The sequence below is a fragment of the Macadamia integrifolia genome, chromosome 3, assembly GCF_013358625.1.
Source record: "Macadamia integrifolia cultivar HAES 741 chromosome 3, SCU_Mint_v3, whole genome shotgun sequence".
NCBI lineage: Eukaryota > Viridiplantae > Streptophyta > Magnoliopsida > Proteales > Proteaceae > Macadamia > Macadamia integrifolia.
The window spans coordinates 6,348,905-6,373,171 of record NC_056559.1 but is presented as its reverse complement, the minus strand read 5'-3'; the positions used below and the strand labels follow the sequence as shown (position 1 = coordinate 6,373,171).

The following is a 24,267-nucleotide window of genomic DNA, read 5'->3' as shown; positions in this document are numbered from 1 at the left end:
GTATATTTTATTATTAAGAGATGAAGAATATACAAGGGGGGAGAAGGGGGCTGGGGAGAAAGATCACCGAAGTGCAACCCTTAGCAAAATACATATAGAACCAAAGCCACCCTTCAAACAAAAATATATAGCCACTATGGTAAAGTAGAGAGGGGGATAAAATGGAGGGAGGGAGGCCCCATGAGACAACAATGAGCATGTTCCTTGGGGAATACCTAACTGGTTTGCTACGCAACAAGGCCAACTTGGAACAGACGTCAAAGTAGATGGCTTTCCAAATCATGTTATAAGTACAAAATTTGGAAGTCCACCTTCAAAGATTACGTCCTAGCTAAATGCAGGAGATGGAGGCATACTCAAGTGAACTTATTATTAAACACTCTGATGTTAAACATTACATAGGGGCCTATTTATAGACTGAGCCCGGATTTAACAACATTACAAGTCTATATAGACTTAAGCCATTTACAAGTCCAAAAGCATACTCAATAATAGACAGACTTCAAAATATTACAATCTCGTAAAAAACAAAACATAAAAGCAGGCACACATAATAAAACACTTTAATCAGTCTTTAGACCACTATCATTGTCCCATTAGCTGGTCTTGGAAAAAGTCATGTTCAAGCAGAAAGTTTCAAGTAGAAATTCATGGTGCATGGTGATAAGGTAAGTGATGTATGGGTCTTAAAGCACGTGATTCTGGTCCTATGCAGTGGAGAGCCTAAGTAGGCATGATGGTATTGTAGATGGGTCCACATTATTGGACTCACACATCATCAATTGGAAATTGATCCATTCATCTGGATGAGCTGCTTGAGTAGTATAGAGATCGTAATAATCAGAGCCGATCATGGAAAAGGTAGGGGAGAAGGCCAAGTAGTGGTTATCGGAGAAGGGGGGTCAATAAAAGATGGGTGGAGATGACGGTTCATGATGAAAAATGATGGTGACATAATCATCAGCAATAGTTGAGAGGAGTTGTAACTAAGATTGAAGAGGTTGGAACTCTTGAAGAAGCTTTGCAAAGTAATGTTGTAGGGCTAGAAAAGCAGGGTAATCGTGGAGACAACGGGTGAGATAGTAATGTATGAGATGACTGGAAGACAAAGGGTAATATGGTAAACTACGAAAAGATTCCAGAAGAAAGCATAGAACTCTTTCGAGAATCCATAGAATCAGTCAATAGTGAAGAGGGTAAGGTAGAGATATGCGGGGTGACATTTCATCTGGACTGGGAGTGTGTCTTGGTAAGTGGACTCAATGGCCAATGATGGTGCGAATGGAAATCTTACTCTAAACTTCAGGGGGAAGATTGGGTAGGTATTCTGAGGGATCTGGTTCTAGTTCAGAGTCATCATCATCAGGCGGGGGTGGATTGGATGGAAGATGAGACCCTTGGAGGATCAAAGGTAAAACGTAAAGGGGGGATATAATGAATTTGGTTGAGGGTATTAGGTTTGAGAGGTCTGGTGAGTAAATCGGCTAGCACATTATCCTTTCCTTTAAGATGTTTGACGGTGAAAGACCATTTTGAGAACCAATTTGCCTATCTCAGAAGTTGGTTATCTAGGAGAATCTTCTGCTTGAATGTAACATTCTAGGGAAGGTTGAACAGTTTGGTGTCATACTGTTTTCCACAAAGATGCAACTGGCTATTCTAACTTTTGAATTCACCATCGCCAATGGTTCTTACTCCTTGCAGCAACATATTGGCAAGTCTCTTCTAAACTTTCCCGATGGACCATTAATCATCCCTCAACTCCATAAGCTCTTTGGATTGTCTGAATTCATCCCAAAGAAGGCTAAGCTTACAGAAGTCCTATATGGACCAACCACATATCTGAATTCATCCCAAAGAAGGCTAAGCTTACAAAAGTAAGCTTCTCCATGGTCTGCCCAGCACACTACTGCAGTACAGTAACTGAAGAAAATTGCTCAGTCCCTTCCACCTCTCTAGATTCCATCCTCGGGTAAAAGGATTCTTCAGACAGATGCCAGTGACACTTCATGGGCAGCAATTTTACTTGAAGAAAAAAGAATGGTAAACGAAGGATTTGTGCACACAAAAGTGGTCCTTTCAAACCCTCCGGACAACATTACCATTCTACATTTAAGGAGATTTTGGCAGTCAAAAGAGGAATCGAAAATTTTCAATTCCATCTGATAGGGCACACCTTTCATATTGAGATGGATATGTTAGCCTTCCCCAGAATGTACATTTCAAGTAAAAGGTTCTCCTAGATAACCAACTTCTGAGATGGGCAAATTGGTTCTCAAAATGGTCTTTCACCGTCAAACATCTTAAAGGAAAGGATAATGTGCTAGCCGATTTCCTCACCATACCTCTCAAACCTTCCCTCAACCAAACCCATTCTACCCTCCCTTTATGTTTTACCTTCAATACTCCAGAAACCAGAACCAGATCCCTCAGAATACCTACCCAATCTTCCCCTCGAAGTTTACAGTAATATTTCCATTCTCACAATTGTCCATTGTGAGTCCACTTACACCAAGATACACTCCTAGCCCTACTTTACCAGTGTGGAATCATGTACCCTATAGATGAAATGTCACCTCTCATATCCCTACCTTACTCTCTTCACCATTAACCAGTTCTATGGATTCTCAAAAGCTATGCTTTCTTTTGGAATCTTTTTATAGTTTACCATATTACCCTTTGTCTTTCAGTCACCCTCCTGCATTATTATCTCACCCGTTGTCTCCACGACCACCCTGCTTTTCCAGCCCAACAACGTTACTTTGCAAGGCTTTTCCAAGAGTTCCAACCTCTTCAATCCTGGTTACAACTCCTCTCAACAAATACTGAGGATTTTGTCACCATCATTTTCATCGTGAATCAAATCATTTCCACCCATCTACTATACCATCATGCCTACTTGGCTTCTCCACTGCATGGGACCAGAATCACGTGCTTCAAGACCCAAACATCACTTACCTTATCACCATGCTCCATGACTTTCTGCTTGAACATGACTTTCTCCGAGAAAGCCAATGGGCAGTGACAGTGGTCCAGAGACTGATTGAAGTGCTTTTATTATGTGTGCTTGCTTTTATTTTTTATTTTTTTTACGGGATTGTAAAAGTTTGAAGTCCGTTTGTTATTGAGTATAAATCCAGGCTCAGTCTATAAATAGGCCCCCTATGTAATGTTTAAAATCAGAGTGTTCACTTGAGTATATTCTTCCAGCAGTGTCACAAATAGAGGATCCAGCAAAGGTCATATCCATCCAAATCCATTCTCTACTCAAGGGAGGGGATTCTTTCGGGATGGCCAGAAGTTGCGAAGGACTCTCTTCCATATGATGGAGGAGAAGGACAGGAAAAAAAAAGGGCGATCGGCGTCTTCATTGGCACTCCAACAAAGACAACAAGAGGGGGGGGACATTAATGTGTCGGTAGGTGAGGAAAGATTGTGTAGGGAGGCAGTTGATCATGACACGCCAAGCTATAAAGTTCTTCTAGCAGTTTCGCAAATAGAGGAGCTAAACTGTGAAGCTCATCCAGCGATGTCACAAATAAAGGATCCAATAAAGGTCATACCCATCCAAATCCTTTCTCTGCTCAGAGGGAGGGGATTCCTTCAGGATGGCCAGCAGTTGCGAAGGACTCTCCTTCCATATATGATGGAGAAGGGGTAGGATAAGAAAGGTGGTCAACGTCTTCATTGGCATTCCAACAAAGACAACAAGAGGGGGGCAATTTGATGTATAGGTAGGTGAGGAATGATTGCGTTGGGAGGCAGTTGGTCAAGGCACGCCAAGCTGTGAAGCTCTGGCGGGGGATGTGGCGTTTAAACTAGGTGGTTTTATGCCCAAGGAAGGTTGTTGGCCAAAGGAGGATTGGATAAGGTTCCAAGCAGAGGCAGAGCTAAATTTCCTAGTGTGGTAGGGAAGCCAGAAGCTGGTACCCTCTCCTCCACAGTGGCCTGTAGGAAGGGGACAGAATGAGGACCAAATATCTGAAAGGGGGGGCGCCAAACATTATTAAAGGTGATGAAGGAGGCAGAGGCAGAGGCAGAGGCATTTCTCCCTAAGCCAGAGGAGTAAATAATTTTGAGGAAGGGCACCTGCAGGGTGCCAAGGGTTGAGCCAGAGATTGGTGTAGGCCATTGCTAATAGAGGAGGAGATGGTATGTAAGGCCATGGGGCGGACATTGAGAATGTTGCGCCAGACCCAAGAGGCATCAGAGGAAGGGGAAACCGTCCACATGGAGTCATTCTTGAGGAGATGAGAGTAGACCCAGGAAACCCAAATCCCTTTTTCCTTGGAAGCAATTTTCCAGATGAGGGGGTGAAGAAATTTGGAAGAGTTTCCTTGGTTCTTCTCAATCCCAAGCCTCCTTCATATTTAGGGAGACAAATAGAGGCCCCAACTGAGGGGGTGAAGGAATTTGGAAGAGTCGGAACTTTTCCAAAGGAAGAAAGCAAAAGAGGGACATTGGATTTGATGGTGGAATGGGAGAGGGCAAAGACACTTGACCATAAAAGATAAGATGTTCTGGACATTAGATGCTTTTTGGTTTAACTATAGAGTTTTATATGTAATATATGTATCTGTTATGTGAAAAAAATTAAGATGTATATGTGATTAAGCATGAAGTGATTTATTAGACGTTTTTTGGTTTAACTAGAGTTACATACGTTATATTGATTGTTGCATCATTTGCACCCACTCACACATGAGCCACACTCACAGGAATTAGATGCACAACTCCAAAGGGAACATGCAAGATGAGAAAATAGACCCAAGAAAACAGATGTTTTGGACTTTTCACAATCTCCCAAAAACAATAAATAAAAAGGAAACAAAAAGGAAATGCACGAGGTTGAATCAGCGAGAAAAATGGAGGTCCTTCATCCATCCTAAAGCAACTTGAGCAAGCAATCAATATGGCTATAATGATATAAAAATGATAATAATGTATAAAATCATATAAAGCTGACCTCCAATGCTCCTTTATTCTTTGTATACAAACTGCTTTGTTCCCTGTTAATCTCAATCCATGCTTCCGCAAATATGCCTTGCACTCTACTAGTTTAAGTTCTTGTAGATCACTCCCTCCTGCAGAGCATTAGAAGAATCATCTCAAATATTTGATCAAAAAGTTCAAAAATAGCACCATCCATTCCTAAGAAACTCAAAGACCATAACCCTCTTTTTGTTTTCAAATCAGCATGCTTATTAGAAGCGAAGACAGAAGTTGAGGTGACTGGAGAGGCAATAACTGTAAGACGCTACTGATAATGCTGCAAGTGAAAAGAAGAATTTCCATTGGACGGACTAATATTAAACTATCCAGGAAATCTGAGCTGATCATCATTTATCCACAATTTTAGACAGCAGGTAAGCTTTCCAAGCATAGAGACTAAGTTCCAATTGATAAAAAAAGTAACTTGCGGATGTACTTATGTAATTTATACTGGACCAAACTCAGAGATTATCATCCATAGCTAAAGAAATAAGATCAGTATCTTCATGTTTTACATAAACCAACAGAGTCAACAGAGCCTCATCCACCTTTTTAACTTTTAGAGTGTATGAGTGAGTGTGTCGATTGGAGTGCTATAGGTGACCATAGAACCACATACCGTGGGATTATATTTGATACAAGCAGTTAGTTTCCTATTGGGTATAGGGTAGTTGTTAGCTAATCAGGTATTTATTTTTTATTTTTTAGCAAAGGGAGTCCTATATTGGGGCTGCCCTCCTTCATTCATTAAATAGAATAGCTATTACAAGTCCTACTAGGAATACGAAAGAACAAAATAAAACAAAATAGGAAACTACTACTAATTGCTAACTTCTAATTATATTCAGTCCTAATAGGATTAGGGAAACCCATAGGACTAGGAAAACCCAAGAGTGGAGTCTGCAACTTGAGCACACTCCTCATATCTCTTGATAGACTTCTAACATTAACGTTGCCACACAAATCTTGTTTCACAACTTAACTCTCCCGAGGATGATATACTCTATCACATCATAAGATGTAAATTCTCTTTTTCACTACAATGGCTGCATTCCACTTCTCCTTGTAGAGATTTTCATTCTATTTCCCTTTAAAACCAGATTGGAGCTAAACCATTCTAGCCTGTGGAAGACAACCTAAATGGTGCTGGTGAAAAACAAAAATTTGATGATAGAAAATGTCATTTTTACAAAAAGAACAAGGTCTTTTGCAACTTCCATGCTTAATGGAATAATATTTTAAAAATATTATGTGCAATAACCATCAACTATGGTGTGTTGGTGAGATTTACTTGGATGAGATGGTTCATTTACATTTCAATAGTTTTTAAAACAGATGGTCTGAGCTGTTGGTAATAACTGTCTAGGTTAGCAGTCAATGGTCCAACCTATTATTCTACAAGAACTCATCCCCCCCTCCCCCTAAAAATAAAAAAATAAATCGTGCGGAATAATAAACATGGGTCAACAACCAAAGCCATGCCCTCCTACTACCCCTGTTTTCGAATCTTCGTCTTTAGAAAGGAATTGATGAAGTGACTTGCATTTTGGGGCCTAGCTGATTGTATAATTAGTTTGAACCCTCTAATCACATATTATTTTTACAATATAAAAATATCTAACAATACAGTACAAAATATTAAAAATCTTTATACCTCTAGAGTCCCTGAATCCTACTTTTGTTGTAGGCGATGGATTCTTGAGTGTTGAACCATTCCCGAATCCATGCGACTTAGGGTCCAACCCATTGGTCAAGCAATCGTATGAAAACACTAATGCAACTTGCACTCTCACCACTCCTCATTTGCATTCATGGATCTTCATCTCAACTTCGTCTAAGCTATTCCCACTTTGGTATTCAAGAGCCTAAACCTAATTCCATCTATGCTTTGCTGCATTTCAAGTCGTTACATTTGATCTTCTATAGCTTATCACGACATTGAGACTTTGGTCATCCCACATAAGATTCTCTTTGACAATGCATTAACCAATTCTCTCTTGAGATGTTGATTATTAAAGGATTAGCATTTTAAAGGGACACATTTCTTGGTTCTCAAACATAAAGCAAAAATATTCCATCCTCTTTTTTTGCACACAACAATAAAAACTGAATTACACTTACGAAAGAGAAAAGTTTAGGCTCTTGAATACCAGTGGTCAAACAAACGTATGAAAATACTGATGTAACTTGCACTCTTACGGTGTTACCACTCCTCATTTGCATTCATCGATCTTCATCTCAACTTCTTCTAAGCTATTCCCACTTTGGTATTCAAGAGCCTAAACCTAATTCCATCTATGCCTTATTGCATTTCAAGACCCCTCATTGCATATGATCTACCATAGCTTATCACCACATTGAGACTTTGGTCATCCCACATAAGATTCTCTTCGACAATACATTAACCAATTCTCTTTTGAGATGTTGATTATTAAAGGATTAGCATTTTAAAGAGACACATTTCTTGGTTCTCAGACATCAAGCAAAAATATACCATCCTCTTTTTTTGCACGCAACAAGAAAAACTGAATTACACTTACTGACAGAAAAGTTTGCCAGAGTTGGAAGAAGCACACAATGTTGGTAGAAGCTCAACATTACAAATGTTCACTCTGCAATCTTCAAGGACTTAATTTTCTGTAGATACTTCAATTTACATTAATGGAGAAAATTTCAAAAATTTCCATGGCTTTCAAAGATCTTGGATGATACTGCTCATAGTATCAAATCAGGGTTTATGTGAACGATATAAATCATTAAAAACCACAAGATAAACTCCTTCAGATGGCTATAAGACCAGCAACATTATACAGAGGTAAAATTTAGGCAACAATAAAAAAAACACATATAAGTATAGTGTAGCTGAATATCGAGATGTACCGAAATGAACAAAATCAGGCAGCATAAAATTCATAAATAATTATATCTGTGAAAACTTAAATTGTGAGACCTGAGGAGGTCATCCAAAAAGGTACGGGAATGTGCAACAGAGAACACTGGACGCACCAGTGAGAATGAGTGGCATGGTAATATAAACTGTATACACTGGACCATGTCCTTTTTTTTCTTTTTCTTTTTCTTTTCTTCTTCTTCTTCTTCTTCTTTTTTTTTTTTATTTATTTATTATAATAAGGTTAAAAAAGATCTACTGGATGCAGAAGGATGGGGGACGAGACAGAGATGGGAATGAGGCTCACCTTTGAGAAGGAAGATGACTCTGTTGCAGCTGTCTTCACTGTCGATCACCTTGGTCGACTTTAAACCGCCTTTGTCATCGTCATCAGATCCATCATCATCTTCGGAGGACTCAAGATCTGCTTCCTCCTCCTCGTTCCAGTCGCTCTCCTCGTCGCTGATCCCCCACCACACACACAGAAAACTCAATTTCAACACAAGAAATGAAATGCGTGCGTGCGAGACTTCCATAGTCTAAAATTTTCACATTTACAGAAGTAATGTTAGCGAAGGAATACGGAATGCAATACCTGCAGGATTGACCACTCATCTCTTCGTCGTCCTCATAATCTTCTTCTTCTTCTTCTTCTTCTGATTCAGAGGAGAGGCAAGCAACTGGATCCTTCGCTTTCTTTTCATCCATGTTGGCCACTTCAATATCTTCTTCTTCGCGTCTTTCGCCTTTTTATATTCAGAGGAGAAGCAAATGACTGCAATGATTTCCTTTCTTCTGGTGTCAATCTTTAAATTTGATTTGCTGGAAATCGAATTAATGGACAAGACCTCACGGTCAGGTTTATGCTAAACCCAATTACGTGTCGAGTCCCTTATCACGATCCACCTAAAATTGTTACCGTTGTGAAATCGTGATGAATTTGAATTTTGAACCATCCCAAGCCTTTTTACCCTTTTTTGAATAAGGTTCTTTCCCTAACCGAAAAAAAAAGAAAGAAAAGGTAAGGAGGGTTCTTGGATGACAGTTAATAAATAACACTTTACACGTTAATAAACATAAATGGGGCCCTTCTACCCAAAAAAAAAAAAAACAACATAAATGGGGCCAGTGATAAAAAAGCCCGTAAATTTTTTTAAGTAAATCATTAAGGCTCTTTTTATTTATTTTTTTTTTTTAACATTAAGATTTATTTCCAAACAATTAAATTATGTAAATTCCAATTTTATTATTTTTTTTTGGAGAGGAAGAGAGGTATACCACCGGAATTCTTGGAGCTAGTAACTCATCTAATAGGAGGGCCGGGATGGGAGGGACATAGGGAACTTTTTCAAGGGGAGGAGGAGAGAGAAACATATTTGAATATACTGCTAGCATACCCAGCCATCTGTTTATTTTTTTATTTTTTTTTTATAAAAACCCTCCAAATCCACTGAGGGGGAAGGGGCAAATTTATTGAAGCCATAGCAGGCATAAACCGTTACACACCATTGGAGGCACAAGATGAGTATCATATAAGCAAGATATGGGGTCATTTAAAAAAAGGAAAGAAAGAAATAGACACAATGGGTGCTAACTTACAACATACCAACAACATACCCAATCTTTTCCCTTCTTTTTTTTTTTTTTTTAATTAGTTGTGCTTCTTAAAAAGTGGATAAACTGAACAATGGAAAGTTTTTATCTATTTCCATGTCCCTGCAAATGACTTCTTGACTGATATAGATGTTAGGAACCATATTGAGTAATCAAAATGACTGAACAGAGTTCACTAATTTAGTCATTGATGGGAATTGTCCACAAGGGGGGGGCGGGGGGGAGGGGAAATGCAAGTAAGACAACGCTAACGAAGTCAGATAAAAGGAGATTTCTCATTTCCACTCTGACAGGAAATTTAGCAGTTCCAAACAGATTGGTCGATTACAGAGTAGTGACAGAGAACAATGGGAACCAAGGCAAGGACAGGATGATCTAATCGGATAGAACATCTGTTATACCTTATGCTATAGAGATCATTTACAAATACTCTCCGCCACAAGTCACCTAACTAAAAGTTTAAACCAACTACCGACTTCCGTCTCTGTAATGACAGCCACAACACCTCGATGAACCCCCCTAAACAATTCATGTGGTATACCCAAGCTTCTGACAACATCTGCTATTTGCATCAAGCAGGTTGGAGGTTTCATGCCGCACTGGTAAAGTACCACCGCCTCTTTAACTTCATCAGCCAGACATACCTCCTGGAGTTCCACATGCATACAGCGTATATATATTTCCTGGTTAAAACTTATTGAGCCTTTGCCAGAGTTCGACTTGATACCCCATGCAACAATTTGACAAACCCAAGGAAGCTCAATTTCCCATCAGTGTGCCTAATCCAATCATGGAGAACGGCATGGACTGGGACGGAAGGACCAAGTCCAAGTTCCTGAAACAATATTTTCAAAATAAAAGTGATCAGTCCAGGTTCTTGGATTCATGGTACAGCTCTAGAACAAATTCAAACTAATAAGAATGTTACCAAACACGGATATGGGGTTACCCCGTGGTTTTTATGTCATTAAGGGGGGGGGGGCATTTAGGGGACATTAGAAAGGGTGTACCCATTGCACAAGCTCCCACCACTGCAGGGTCTGGGGAGGGTCATAATGTACACAGCCCCTTACATAACAAAATTTTCAGAAATTAGGATGAATTCCATTACCCATTGGATACAGATGATTTATGTTTTGATAATATGGGAGAGCTTATTTCTTGCATATCTTGCTCAGTGAGTTGCTTAGCTTTTTGTTTTGATAATATGGGAGAGCTTAATTCTTGCATATCTTGTTCAACTTAGATATCATTCAAGACTCTAAAAGAACTGCCGAAGCCTATCTGACAGCAAGGATTTTTCAATGAAAACATTCCTTAGGTAATTCAGAGCAGTTTATATAACTTGAGTATGAATACACATTTCATTATTGTAACAGAAAGTATCAGTATCTGTACCTTAGGTTTTCACAATGTTTATTAAGTGTATATAATTTAAAACACACAAACAATCTTCCAAAAGGATCAGATTTAAAAACCATAACCAATTGCCACATATACATCTGACATCAATTCTTCCACTAAGCTAATCATAGATATCCATGCAGTGAATCTGTCTAGGAAAAAAGTTTTTGTAAGAAACAACAAAAACATACCGAAGCAAGTTCATCAATAACGATTGCTCTGTTCCCATCCTTTTCAAAGAGTTCATATGCACAACGAGCATGTTGCTCCCAACGTTCAAGTGCCTCAAGCTGATGTACACTTAATGCCGCAGCACAAAATTCTTCAAAATCCATCCTTCTGTACTGAAGTGCAAGTAGCTGTTAAAAAAGGCAGAAATGTCACAACTCTTGAGAACTATAAACCATATAATTATAAGACCAAAGTCATTTAGGGGAAAACTTCATCTGTCATAAATGGTAAAGGTGCAAACTCTACCGGAGCAAGGAAATCATGGACACGAGACTCCTTCATTGCATCCGTTCCATTTTTCATCAAGGCCTGGCAAGAAGAATTAGCTTGAACATCCCTGAGAAGTATCAAGAAAAGAAATCTAAAAATTACGTAAAAGAAAAAATTTAAACTAACCGCTTTAATATTTTCTAAGTTTATGGTGTCATTTTTGTTCGGCTCCAATAGCACAAACTGCTCTTTCAGATAAAAGAGTTCGTCCACAGTCAATGTTTTAGATAATGCCTGCCACAAAAAAAAAAAAAAAAGCAAATGAGAAGAGAACTGAGGAAAAAGGGTTTTATTGGAAATGAAACACTTAATTCTTTTTGGACGTGGACATAAGTCGGATGGTTTTAAACTAGCAAGTATACAACCTCAAATAACAACTAAATCAGACGTTATTCATTAAGGGGATTAAAAAAATGTTTATAATTTTTCATGAATCATAATTGTACTTTAGGAACCTCTTATGCATGCATGTGACACTGTATGTGATAAACTAACATATTTGATCTTAGAACTACAGTTTCACAACGTTTGTGTGTATTAAATTTGTAAGGGGCCCATCATTTTAGAGAAGTATTTACTCTATGAGAAATTTGGGAACATTTTAAACTTTTTGCCAGTATCAAGTTTTCACACTGGGGTCCATAGATCCAGTTTGGAGCAGGATGAAATAATACAAGTCGTCAGTTATCCTGACCCCCTTATTTTTGCTTCAAGTATATTATGCAGGATCAGTAGAAACTCACTTTTCCTCCATCTACCTTCCTTTAAAGTTTATCCTTCCCAATCAATTGAAATTCCTTGTCATCATATAAATAATTTTGTTGCTTACTCCAATATTTCAAGCTTCAACAAACTTCCCAAGTAACAGATCATCAATGTTTAAATATTAATGTCGTCAACTGGCATTGTACATGACCAACAAATTCTTATTGTAAGTTATCATGGTATAATGACTCTTGACAGTCCAGTTTCAACAACTAGTGGTGACAGACATGGCTCAGATAGCAACAGCTCATATAGAACCCATTTTATGTTGGTAGAAGGGGTTTAGGAAACAAATAAAGGTAGAAATCTGACTTCCCCTTCACATTGGATTTTCCAATTGGAATATCACAAATGCATATGTCACCAAGAAAGTGATGAAACAAACACAAAAGAAATGTATATTAACCGTTCAAATACTTTAAAATAGAGACAACAAAGACCATGTAAAAAAAAATATATATATATATATATATATATATTGGGTGGAGTGGGGGAACAGAAATGTAAACTAACATTATGCACACCCCACAAATCAAGAACAATCGAATCTGGATTTCAAGAGTAACAAATCCCAAAGGTGTCTAGAAAGGTAGTTGTACTTCCTGTATTTAGGACTCAAGAGTACACAACCCAATGAGGGCGAGCCTTGGCACAAAGATTAAGTTGCACTATTGCAACCATCAGGTTGTGGGTTCAAAACATGGGAACAGCCTCTCCGCAAAGTGGGGGTGGTAAGGCTGCATACATTTGCCCCTCGCAGACCCTGCAGTAGCGGGCACCTCGTGCACTGGGACACTCTTTAGTATACAACCCAATGAGGGCTGAAACAACAGTGGAAGATAAACTTACAGTAAGACAAGATTGAGATAACAAAGAACCAAATTTATTTTTTTCTGTTTCTTCTCTGGATATACTACCAAAAAGTTAGCCGGTAGAGCATCAAAAGGACCACAAACAATCAATAAAGAGCAATTCTAGCTCTCATTACATTATTTTAATTTGATTACTTTAATTTTAGAACTTTTTTTTATCTTTCCTCCATGGTATGCAATTAATCAGTTTAGTCACTTTATTATAGCCAATATGATACACAATAATGAGTATCCTACCCTGTGTGGGGGTGGTGAAACTAAAATTTGATGGGTGTTTCCAAGGAAATCCAGGCTCATCAGGAACAGAGAAATAACCTTTGGCAATAAGAACTGGGCTGCAATTGGCAATGCGAAGAGTATTCTCAAATTTAAACGTGGAAGGTGATTCATCTTGGGCAGAGCATGCACTCATCACAAACAGAATGTGCCATGGATATTTATACACATCATCAAGCATATATGAAACATGGTATCTCAGTTGAAAATATTATTCCAGTGGAGCCGAGGTCAGAAAATAATATGGCTGATTTGATGCCAGACAAAGGGTTGATAGACCTATATTGGCATTGGGACCTCCATATCCTTTTTTTTTCTTTTGAGTGGAGGTTGGGGAGGAGGGTTTCTAATGTATCTGTGTAAGGAGGCTTAAGGCCTAATCTGCTGGGGGCATGCTCTGTACTATTATTGTTTATTATCTTTACTATTACTTTGCTTTAATAAATAAGTTGTTACTCATCCCAAAAAAGAAAGAAAGAAAAAGATAGGCATTCTTGGTTTGGGGTTCTCTAAGCTGTTTAGGTTATATGAATTACAAGATTACTCCAAATCTAGGTTATATGAGTTACAAGATTAGTCCAAATCTTGTCTGCAAGAGGGCATGTCAATGCCAGAAATGCTTTTGTCACCTATGTTCCATGGGTTGGGTGGGGTGTCTAGATATGTCCAGGAGTTGTATCCATCTCACTCTGGCCCCAAAAACATGGCCCATCAGACTGGGTATTTTTACATGGGCATTCATGACAACCAGATACAACTTCCAAGTATGCAAGGAATGTTTTTTCCAACCTTTGTTTCAGAATGTAGATACATTTGTACTGATATTCAATAAGAAAATTCAGTAACAATTACAATTCCGCACTGGGAACATAGGATTCAGAACTCCAAATGCCATGTTAAAATTGGTGTATTGCATGCATTCAATCTTGACTTCTACTTGCAGTGTTTTGCTAATATAACAGTTAGAAGTATAGATCTGGCAAAGCAAAATATGTCCTGTGTTGAAGTATCATCCTACATGGGAACATTTAGGTAAAATGAAGGTCCATGTATGTAACTCCTTATTGGATACCCTGCTGTCTATGTATGATCTATAAAATTCTGATTGGACCTGTGACGTCACAAATGTACTGCAGAAAGTCAGATTAAAGCTACGGATTGAACTTAAAACAGAACCAGTAATCACTGGAGTAAAAACAATTTCCACTGAAGTCCTCATCTTGCAGAAAAACATGTTCTGAAACAAGTCTCACTGATTGTCCTAAAGGTAACTCAAGAAGAGTTTGTATAGGAAAGTTTGTACTGCAGTATGACCCAAGATCTTGGAGCTAAAAGTTAAGGCATATAAACACCATTCAGAAAACAAGCACCAGGCATAAGTGAATGACAGAAATTACAGGAAATTCCAATATGCATGTCCATCCTGCAACCATTCACCATATCAATTAGAAGGAAGGAAAAGCACACAAACACAAACTGCAACAATGAAAAATGTAAACACAGACGACTTCACTCCTTTTACGTATACGCAAAGGAACATAGAAGAATATTATTCTTCATCAATGTCAACAAATCCATACCCTCAAAGCTGCTTTCCGCAGAGATGATGAACGCATGTATGCTTTCATGAGTTTGAATATTAGAATATCAAGAGGTACTTTTACATCATTGTAATTTCTAATCCAAGGATGGCCTGAAAAAAAGAAGAAGAAGAAGAAGAAGAAGAAGAAGATTAAGAACAGTACTTCAGGAAGATAACACCAGACACCTAACACTCTTGACAGGGGATGAGGGGCACTCACATAGAGCTTGAGCAGCAGTCATTCTTTTGCGTGGGTCTTTGTTCAATAGACGCTTGACAAAGTCCCTCGCTTCAGAAGATAAAGTAGGCCAAGGTGGCTCATCAAAACTTGGATCAGCTTTTAAAACTGCTCGAAAGATTCCAGATTCAGTCCTGGCCCAAAAGGGACGACTCCCACATAGAAGAATATAAGCTATCACACCGATGCTCCATACATCAGCCTCTGTGCCATAAGATCTATGAAGAACTTCAGGTGCGACATAGTATGCACTTCCTACAATGTCATTAAGCCTTTCGTCTGCATACCAGTTAAATCACTGGAAAGTGTTCATGAACAGTTAAGGCAGGAGACCGTAAAAGACCAACAGAGAGGTCATATCAGGAGTCAAGACCAACCTGGTTTGACAAAGTCTGATAAACCGAAGTCTATGGCCTTCAACTGTGAATTTTCATCCTTAGAAGTGAAGAGGAAATTCTGAGCCAGAAAATTAGTACATTTCAGGGTAAGAATACATCAAATTAAACAGGATAGAAGCACAATATTTAGTTGCAGAGGCAGGAAGTCAGCACTTAAAAAAGAAAATATAATTGTTTCAAATAATATGGTTCACAGGATGAGTTAAAGGAAATATTTCCATAATGAATATTCAAGAAAGTTTAACTAAATTGACTGGAGGGGACTGCTGAAAAAATAGTCAAAATCTTTAGGAGACTGTCATTTTGTATAGCACATACCTACATATGGTACTGGCCTCACCTCTCACTCAAAGTTTACATATTTATTTAATATATTACATACTCACTTTCCAGATAAGGGGAAAAAAAGGGAAGAGATTACCCTCTTCTAGATCCCAAAAAAAAAAAAAGGGAAAAAAAAAGAAAGAGGAACCATCTTGGTTAGTTATATAGTGCACAACTAAAATCCTGCATTCAATCACCAAGCTGGCATATCAGTCCAGACATCTAAACTCCCAACTGTTTGATTAATTTCATAGACCAGCATTCCCTAATCAGTCCTACATAAGACTTTCCTCTTCCTTTTTAACCCCTAAAAGTGAATCTTATATGTGACTTTCATTGTTCTCCAGCAATACAATTTATAAAACCCTTGATTCAAAAAAGCCAAAGCTGAATCCTGATGAAATCCGAAATGTGGCATTCATTTTTTTTTTTTTAATCACAGTCAACATATTTATCATACCATTGAACGAAAAAATGATAAAATAATTGATGTTGTAGCTATACATCCCCTTTTCCAGAAAGAAAATGCAATCCATACATAAGAGACTCCTCGATCAACAAAAGAAAAAGACTTAAATGATGTCATTCATACAGCAATGAATCCCAGCTGAAATTCAAATAATTCATCATACCCAACAAATTCTTTATAGGCTAAATCCCTACTAAATACTTGGCCATATATCAGCACAAAATATTGGAAAAACTCTAGGTTTGTCTTCAGATGACCTTCTATTTCTATCATTCCATAAAACCCAGACCACTAAAGAAGTTAATAAGGTCCAGAAAACATTGCCTTTTCCTTCTAAGTGACTCTTTGGCCACTGAATAAACAATCAATGTCTCCAGGTAAGTCAAAAGAATAACCAACTCAAAAAAAAAAAGTCCACACATTAACCACCATATCTATTTTCTAGGTGGAAACCTTTTTGCCGCAAGCTATCTAGGGTAAACAGTCAACACGGTTCCTTTTAATTTGTTTCTGCTATTCTTCTTCTTTCTAGTTACATCATAAGAATCTATGCACCCTCTCAAACCACAATTCAACGAGCCCACATTTTCTCACACTTTTTCATTCAAGAACCTCAGTTCTCTATCTATGGAGATATTCCTACTTTCTTTAGTCTTTTCCTTTTATGATAAATTATTACTTTCTTATCCCACTAGCCAACCCATTCTCTACTGCATCTATGATACTCTTACATGGCTAACCAGCGGATCATTCTTTGATTCCCTCTCTAATTTTAATCAAAAAATATATGCACTCTGATGTTTGAAATTGTTGCAAACCTAGCTGTCCTACACAAAGGTTGGTCCCCCCCTCCCCCCTAAATATAGATTTTATTAAGAAGCAGGCAGCCAAAAGCTCTCCCACAACAACAGACAAAGAAAAAAGAAAGTAAAGACTACACCACATAAGGTTGGTTCTCCCATTAGATTATTCCTCTCTCAGAGCAACTATAGAGAGAAAAAAATCAATTCAAAGGGATGATCCTTACAGTTCAAGCTATATATTCTGCACCGTCAGATGTAAATAACTTGGAAAATCAGGATCATCAAAATAATCCCCATCGCAGATCTTTCAGTAGGAACTTGTTAAAGGGTGTATCGTGGTTAGTGTTCCATGGGACAGTGTACCATGGGATTATCTTTAATAGCTGAGTTGTAATCAGTTAGTTATTGTCTCTTTAGTTATTTCCCATTGTAATTAGACTTATGTAATTATTCTTTTTAGAGTCAGGCTCTTAGTAGAATCCAACTAAGAGCTGGTTACTTATTAATATAAAGGAAAAAGCTAGTGCACAATAGTAGCATTCACTCTATTGTGTTCTAGCTCACCAACTTCCTCTCTATCATGTTCTAGCTGGTTCTTCTGGTTCTCATATTGTAACAGAGTCAAGGAATAGAACACACTTCCCCTTTCTTTTATGCATGCAAATCCAAAGCAATTCCTGAGTTACCTTATAGTTTAACAGGCACCCAATGCACCAATTGGGAACACCAAGCATAGCGGTTGTGTTTTACCTCTGGTTTAAGATCCCGATGGACCACACCCTGGAGATGGCAAAATGCAACAACATTCAATATCTGCACCATAACTGCCTTTGCATCATCTTCTGAGTACTTCCCACCCCTATAAAAGTAACAAGAGTACCTCTCAGAGCCACAAACTACTAAAAAAATCAAATTGGATTGCATTCTCCATATCGAATTTTTAAAGTGGAAGTACAATGATGTGAACTTCATATAACTTGAAATGCACTAGTAAACTAATACCTTGAAAGAATCCTATCTAAGAGCTCTCCTCCTTCGCATAACCTGAAATATACATAAACAAGTCAACAAAGTTAATATCCGGTGCAAGCAAGCAATAAGGATCTACAGTTGATATCCATTTTGTGCTTGCCAAGTAGACAGCATGATGTCTTCATCATATCAAATGCATCGTAGAGATAGGACTTTGGTCTTTTGTACATTACGGGAGGGGTAAAATAAAAAATTGAAAGAAAACTACCATATTGACTCTCCATTGGACTTTGGAAGCAGAACAGCCAATTTGAATTATCATTTGGCATTCTTTTGGCCCCATGAAAATATGTCAACAAGTGAATATGGCAGAATTCAAGGAGAATAAGAAAATATTATGAAAATGGTGGAAACTTGTAAGAAACCATTGAAATGATGGAACAAGCACCATTAAATAGATAGGAACAATCATAGAAGTTCAACAACCACCCATGATTCCAAGAGATGTCAGATGTTGCAACATTAAGGTTATCTCTACAAACAAGTAGGCCCACATAGTAAATTAATAATATAATAACACATCTTTTGAAACAAAATGTTACAATAAAGCAGAAGATGCTTTTTTTTAATCAAATACACATGTCAAGCATAATCTCTACCATTTTAAAAATAAATAATTTCTGTCATTTTACAATTCTTGATTTTTCCCACTATCTCTTGTGTGTGCATGTGTCCATAAATTATACAATCTAAATTGAAGATTGATATTAATTTTTCCCACTATCTAAATCTGGCATATGATCATCCAGAATTTTAATCTTCTCTTCAGCACCAAAGATTCGAAAATTCGTATTCCAAGAATAACCACAAAAGAACCAAGCAATCTACAAGATTAATTTTGAATAGCACTTCTAAGTTCTAAGCTTACTCCATCACTATATAAACATTGTCATGGTCTTCGTATGCATCATAAAACTGCACTAGATTGCCATGTCCCGTCAAAGCTCTCAGGATTTTCACCTCCCGCCTCACATCCTCAATGGCAATGGCTGTAGTCATCTGCCAACAAAGGTTTAGATAAACACTATCAATATGAAACAGGGAACAGCATCCAGAAACACGCAATGCTGAGGGCACATTATAAATCCACATAAAGCATGCAGATGTGCGATGAGGTAAAAAAAATTCTGATTTTCGCTAAATATAGAGTCAGATGTCTAAAAGGAAAAACAAGTAGATATCCCTGATACCTAACTAGTTTATTTCTCATTGAGAAAAAAATGGACTCCATTTATTACAAAAAAAAAAAAATGATTACCATACTGCAGCAAGCTCCTCATATTAAAAAACACAAAAAATTGTAGTCAGTTTCTAATCAATTATTACTCTCTTCCAGTGGTTGGAAAACTGTTTCAGTTGTGTATATTTTTAAAACAACCAAGCTGCACCTATTATAAAGTCATAACTAGCCAAAGGCCCTCCATGCAACACATCCCCAAGGTCCAAACCAGGGGTTCATGTTCTATACCCCATTAACATAACTCTTCATTAGGTTCACAATTCTGGAATCACAAATGTGCTGCACTCGTGAGAACCAATGTGCGAATAGTATATATATTTCAAAAGAAGGTAATCAAAAGCATCAATGCATGCAAAGGTTTAAACAAATTAGTAGGAAACCATTCAAATGAAACTAATACTCCTTCCAATTGAATACATGCTGGTTTTTTGTTTTCTACATTTCTGATTGATCTTTTCTATTGCTTCTCTCCCCCATCTCTGTTTCTTACTTTGTATATAGAATTTAATCTGTACCTTATTCTATAACGATATTTACCCTTGAAACCATAATGAAATCTCGATGTCAAAGATTTTAACAGAACTTAAAACCTTGAAGGACATTGCAAATTTCAAGAACAGTTACAGCCCTAATGCTATCTCAGTTCTGCCAATGGCCACATCCATCAAGAGAGTTTCGCTAATACTTAGTCCTCTATGTGAACCACTGTTCCCTATACTCCAAACTAAGTAGATCCAAGTCTCCGATTCCATCACCTGGCATTAGAACCATGGAGTAATAATCACTTTCACTTTTTCAAGTTTCAAATGATAGTAATTGCGCACTAGAAAGATACATTTCAAGGAGAGAGGAATTGGTCTTCGTCAATTGAAGAAATGTATTTCTAATCAAAGAAGCATACATCAGATTCAAAGATTATGGAGGTCATAATATTACGTACGAATAATTGGCGTCATTAAAAACAGTCTCGGAGATGTGGAAACGTCAGGATTAATCAGCCACTCAAATAAACAACTTGATCTACCACCAACTGATTCATGGCGAAAGAGATCCTTACCTTGGATTTTGGGATGACTTTAACGGCAACCTGCTGGCCCTTGAGCTCCCCTTTCTTGAACTTGGCGGCGCAAGTATACCCAAAATGCCCACGCCCAACCTCATCCCCAAGCTCATACTTGTTTACAAAGTGCTTCGAGAATCCAAAGCTCTTATCAAGCCCAGCGACGGCCTCCTGCTCACTCCCTTCAGGTATAGTAGCCTCGTTCGGCTTCACCGACCCATGACGCCGAGCCAACACCGCCCGGATATGCTTAGCAGGAGACGGAGGTGGGAAGGGACGCTTGAAAAACCTCCTCGGTGTCGAGTTTGAGCTGGGATTTGCTGGAGATTTCTTCGAGAACAAGTAATGAGCAGGACTTGGACTGTAGAAAGGAAAGAAAGGAGACTTCTTTACAACCTCCAGATCCTCTTTCTGCTGCTGCGGTGGTGGTGGTGGTGGTTGTTGATGATGATTTTCACTTCCTCCATTAACATTATCAGTTGAAGAAGGAGGAGGAGGAGTATTGCGAGGGTCTCCATTCACCCGCTCTTCTTCCTCTTTCCTAGAGAAAGGATTAGGTTTGGGGGAGGGTTTGGAATTGCAGAGACCCATTGATGACACTCAAAACCACAATGTAAGAACGAATTCACCACATTTTACTGCAACAACATCAGTCCCATCCAACTCCAATCACCTCTCTGTACTCTCTCTTTCTTCCTCTACTTCAAACCCTAGTAAGAAAAAGTCTGAAAAGAAAGAAAAGAAGAAGAAAGAATTTTCATTTGTAACAAGAGATCTGAGTAAAAGAGAAAGGAAACTACGGGGTTTTCGCTTTTGCTGATACATTGGCTTCCATCAACGGGCAGATTATCCAGACAGTACATCCTTCTGCCACGTGGTACCCATCTAACCCGTTCCTAGTATTTTTTTCGAATTTTTATAATTTGTTATTTAATTTCATATTTATTAATTGCTTAATTGCGCGCGGATTTTAATACCCATCGTCACAAGAACCGGCGAAGATGCATGTGCAATAAATTTTGGTGACGGGAGGAGACGGATTTTTGGGGATTACATCATACATGTAACATCGGTGATAATTCCACGCGCGAGTAGAACCACCACCGATCATTATCCGCTGAAGCTCGATTTGGTCTAGTTTTGAGCGGTTCAAATCGGTTTTTTGACATGCACCGGTTCAAATCGAAGCTAAGATAAACCATTAATGTGAGATTTGGTTTCAGTTTTTGTAGGGTTCTTAATGGTCCTAAATGGCCCCATTCTCAGTTTTGGTTTTTCACATATGTCTAAACATGTAACTTTCTTTTGATTTCCTCTTGTTTTATTTTCAAAAGTTTTACAGAAAGTACATCCATCGGGTAAGAAATGTCTCACCACCTCTATCGTACAAGTCGATAATACCCATATATGTTTCTCTTATATTTGTAATATAACATCTAAATGATTTGGAATCCCTTGACCTTGGCCAAAGGAAATTTGTCACCTTATGTTATTCTCAAAACTATCATTAATTGTTCTTGCATATTTTTTTAGTAAATAAATGAAATGATAGGAATTATTCTCATTGGAGAAAAAGTGTCATACTAAAAAGGCAAAAATATAAAATTACAAATTATTTAATACCTTAGGAGAGATACCAATAAGAAAATCCCCAAAAAATAGTTATATCAGTTTCTTCCTAGGTTATACTCGACTTGGTTCGATTTCAATTTCTTTCAGTCTTAACTGTTGGTCCTTCGATTTTGGTCTGGCTTTTTGGTTGATTTCAATCGGTCAAATCAATTTTGACTGGATTTTGAAACCCCTAACTGTGGGGTCCACACTGAGCAGTTTCCTTAGGTTTATCCTCAACAGTATCAAATTTTATCTAGTATAAAAATAATAGATACAAGCATGTCTTTACTCTTTAGTGTATGTGGACTGTTGAACAGAGAGAATCTTCTCCTTTACAAAAATGCAGATGTATGTGTTGTGTGACGTTAACTTTACTTACCCTTAACCTATTTATGGACTCTTGCTGATGGCTGGTAGTGCCCTAGTGGGGACGTCAAGATTCAAATAGCTGGCCTGGTTAGATCCGAGTTGGCCGAGTTAATAATTCGGCATTCTCATTGCAAGATAGTGGCATGATGGTCGTTTGATTAAGATGAATTGAATCACGTGACTGACCAATAATCGATCGTTTACAAGTTGATTAGCCAGTTTAAGTCTAGTTAACCCAATTGTTGCTTAAGAGTTGTTTATAGTGTGATTAATTAAGTAAACCATTTGAAATATGATTAACTTGAATAATAAGTCCAATCACTAAGCTAGTCTATGAGGACCGATTACCTAAATGGGTTGAAACAGTGACCTTAAATTAGTAGGAACCAGTTAAGACCTAATCGAAATCAATTGGGTCCAACCAGTTGACATTTTTAATTTGAGACCATGGATGTAACTTCATAGACTGTGCAAAATTCTCTTGCTCACCAAAAGGTCTCAAGTTCGAATCTCATGGTTGTTTTTTTAACCAAAAAAAAAAAACTTCATAGACCATTTGATTATCTCTATTTTTTTTTTTAGTAGGATTCGATTATCTCTGCCTAATAGCTTAAGCTTTTAGATCAAACTTGTAAGTGGTATTTCATGAACTATCTCCACTGATCATCATGTTTTACACCATATACGTCAACAATCATTTGATGAGAAAAATATTTCTTCATAATTAACCTAAACTCTCACCAAACATGTTTATGGGCATAGGGAACATTTGATGTGTAGCCCAATTTTATTCTGAAGTTCTGATCTGATTCTTAACAACAGAAAGGGCAGACAGAAGAAGTTCCAACTTGTGGCTTCCTTTGATATGTCACATATGAATATGTATGCCAATGTCTGAACAAAACAAGAGAAAAGACAAGGACAACCCAATTGGGCTGTTTTAATAATTTTTGCTCACTTTTAGTGTATTGTGGTCCATAACTGTATCCATTTTTAGGTCTACATACTTAATAAATGGGCTCTCAAGACGTAAATCATTTACAATCTTGGCCCTGCTTATTATCCACTACAAGAAATGTCATGTTTGATGACGGAATATAGTGGAACCAAGATTTTCATTACAGAACCATTTTGTTGCCAAAAGGGTAGTCATAGCTTAGCACCATACACTACAAAACCCAACAAGAGTCCCACCATTGTTTTAGGTATAGGTATCAGATCAGCATCAACCGTAAATTTAAAAACAAATCATTTTTTATGATATCGATACTAATACATATGAGCCAACACGACCGATATGATACAAATATCTTGGACCATGGTACCCATCACAAATTAGTGTTCCAAATAGTTTGTGGATTTCCAGATCCAAAAGTTGGGCTTTTAAATTTCTTTCCAACCACTTTGATAACTCACATTATTATTATTTATGAGTGGGTTTGCCACTAAATGTGATCTTATGATCTCTCTCTCTCTCTCTCTCTCTCTCTCTCTCTCTCTCTCTCTCTCTCTCTCTCTCTCTCTCTCTCTCTCTCTCTATCATATTCATGATTATTTTTGACTTGAAGACACTGAATATGACCACTAAAAATGGGCATTTGTGAGGTTAATCAAAATGTTCCTATAACAGAAACAGAAGGTGAAAAGAATTCCTTGCATGTAAAGTAAAGCTAAGCAACATGAGAGAAAGTAGAAGGTGAAACTCAACTACTTGAAGACAACTACCACCAATAAAAGTGTCTCACACCCTTTTGATGACAGTTAATTGCTTTATATGTGGGTAGGACCCACTCTTACTTCAAAAGGCTAGGAGCTAAAATCATC

The 24,267-nt window shown here is 37.8% G+C and overlaps 2 protein-coding genes across 2 annotated transcripts; both read right to left on the bottom strand.

The window, feature by feature from the left end:
- Positions 1 to 3,586: 3,586 nt before the first annotated feature.
- Positions 3,587 to 8,742, bottom strand: LOC122073563 (zinc finger CCCH domain-containing protein 62-like). The gene is made up of 3 exons (XM_042638153.1): positions 8,478 to 8,742; positions 8,190 to 8,344; positions 3,587 to 5,084 (listed from the first exon to the last, which is right to left on the bottom strand). The coding sequence occupies exons 1-3, from the start codon at positions 8,588 to 8,590 to the stop codon at positions 4,696 to 4,698; spliced, it is 657 nt and encodes a 218-aa protein (XP_042494087.1). The 5' UTR covers positions 8,591 to 8,742; the 3' UTR covers positions 3,587 to 4,695.
- Positions 8,743 to 9,752: 1,010 nt separating this feature from the next.
- Positions 9,753 to 21,243, bottom strand: LOC122073850 (CDPK-related kinase 5-like). The gene is made up of 11 exons (XM_042638517.1): positions 20,458 to 21,243; positions 19,029 to 19,159; positions 18,131 to 18,172; positions 17,879 to 17,987; positions 15,512 to 15,590; positions 15,117 to 15,413; positions 14,895 to 15,007; positions 11,528 to 11,635; positions 11,378 to 11,440; positions 11,092 to 11,259; positions 9,753 to 10,331 (listed from the first exon to the last, which is right to left on the bottom strand). Exons 1-11 carry the CDS (start codon positions 21,049 to 21,051, stop codon positions 10,191 to 10,193), a joined length of 1,845 nt encoding a protein of 614 aa, XP_042494451.1. The 5' UTR covers positions 21,052 to 21,243; the 3' UTR covers positions 9,753 to 10,190.
- Positions 21,244 to 24,267: the final 3,024 nt, after the last annotated feature.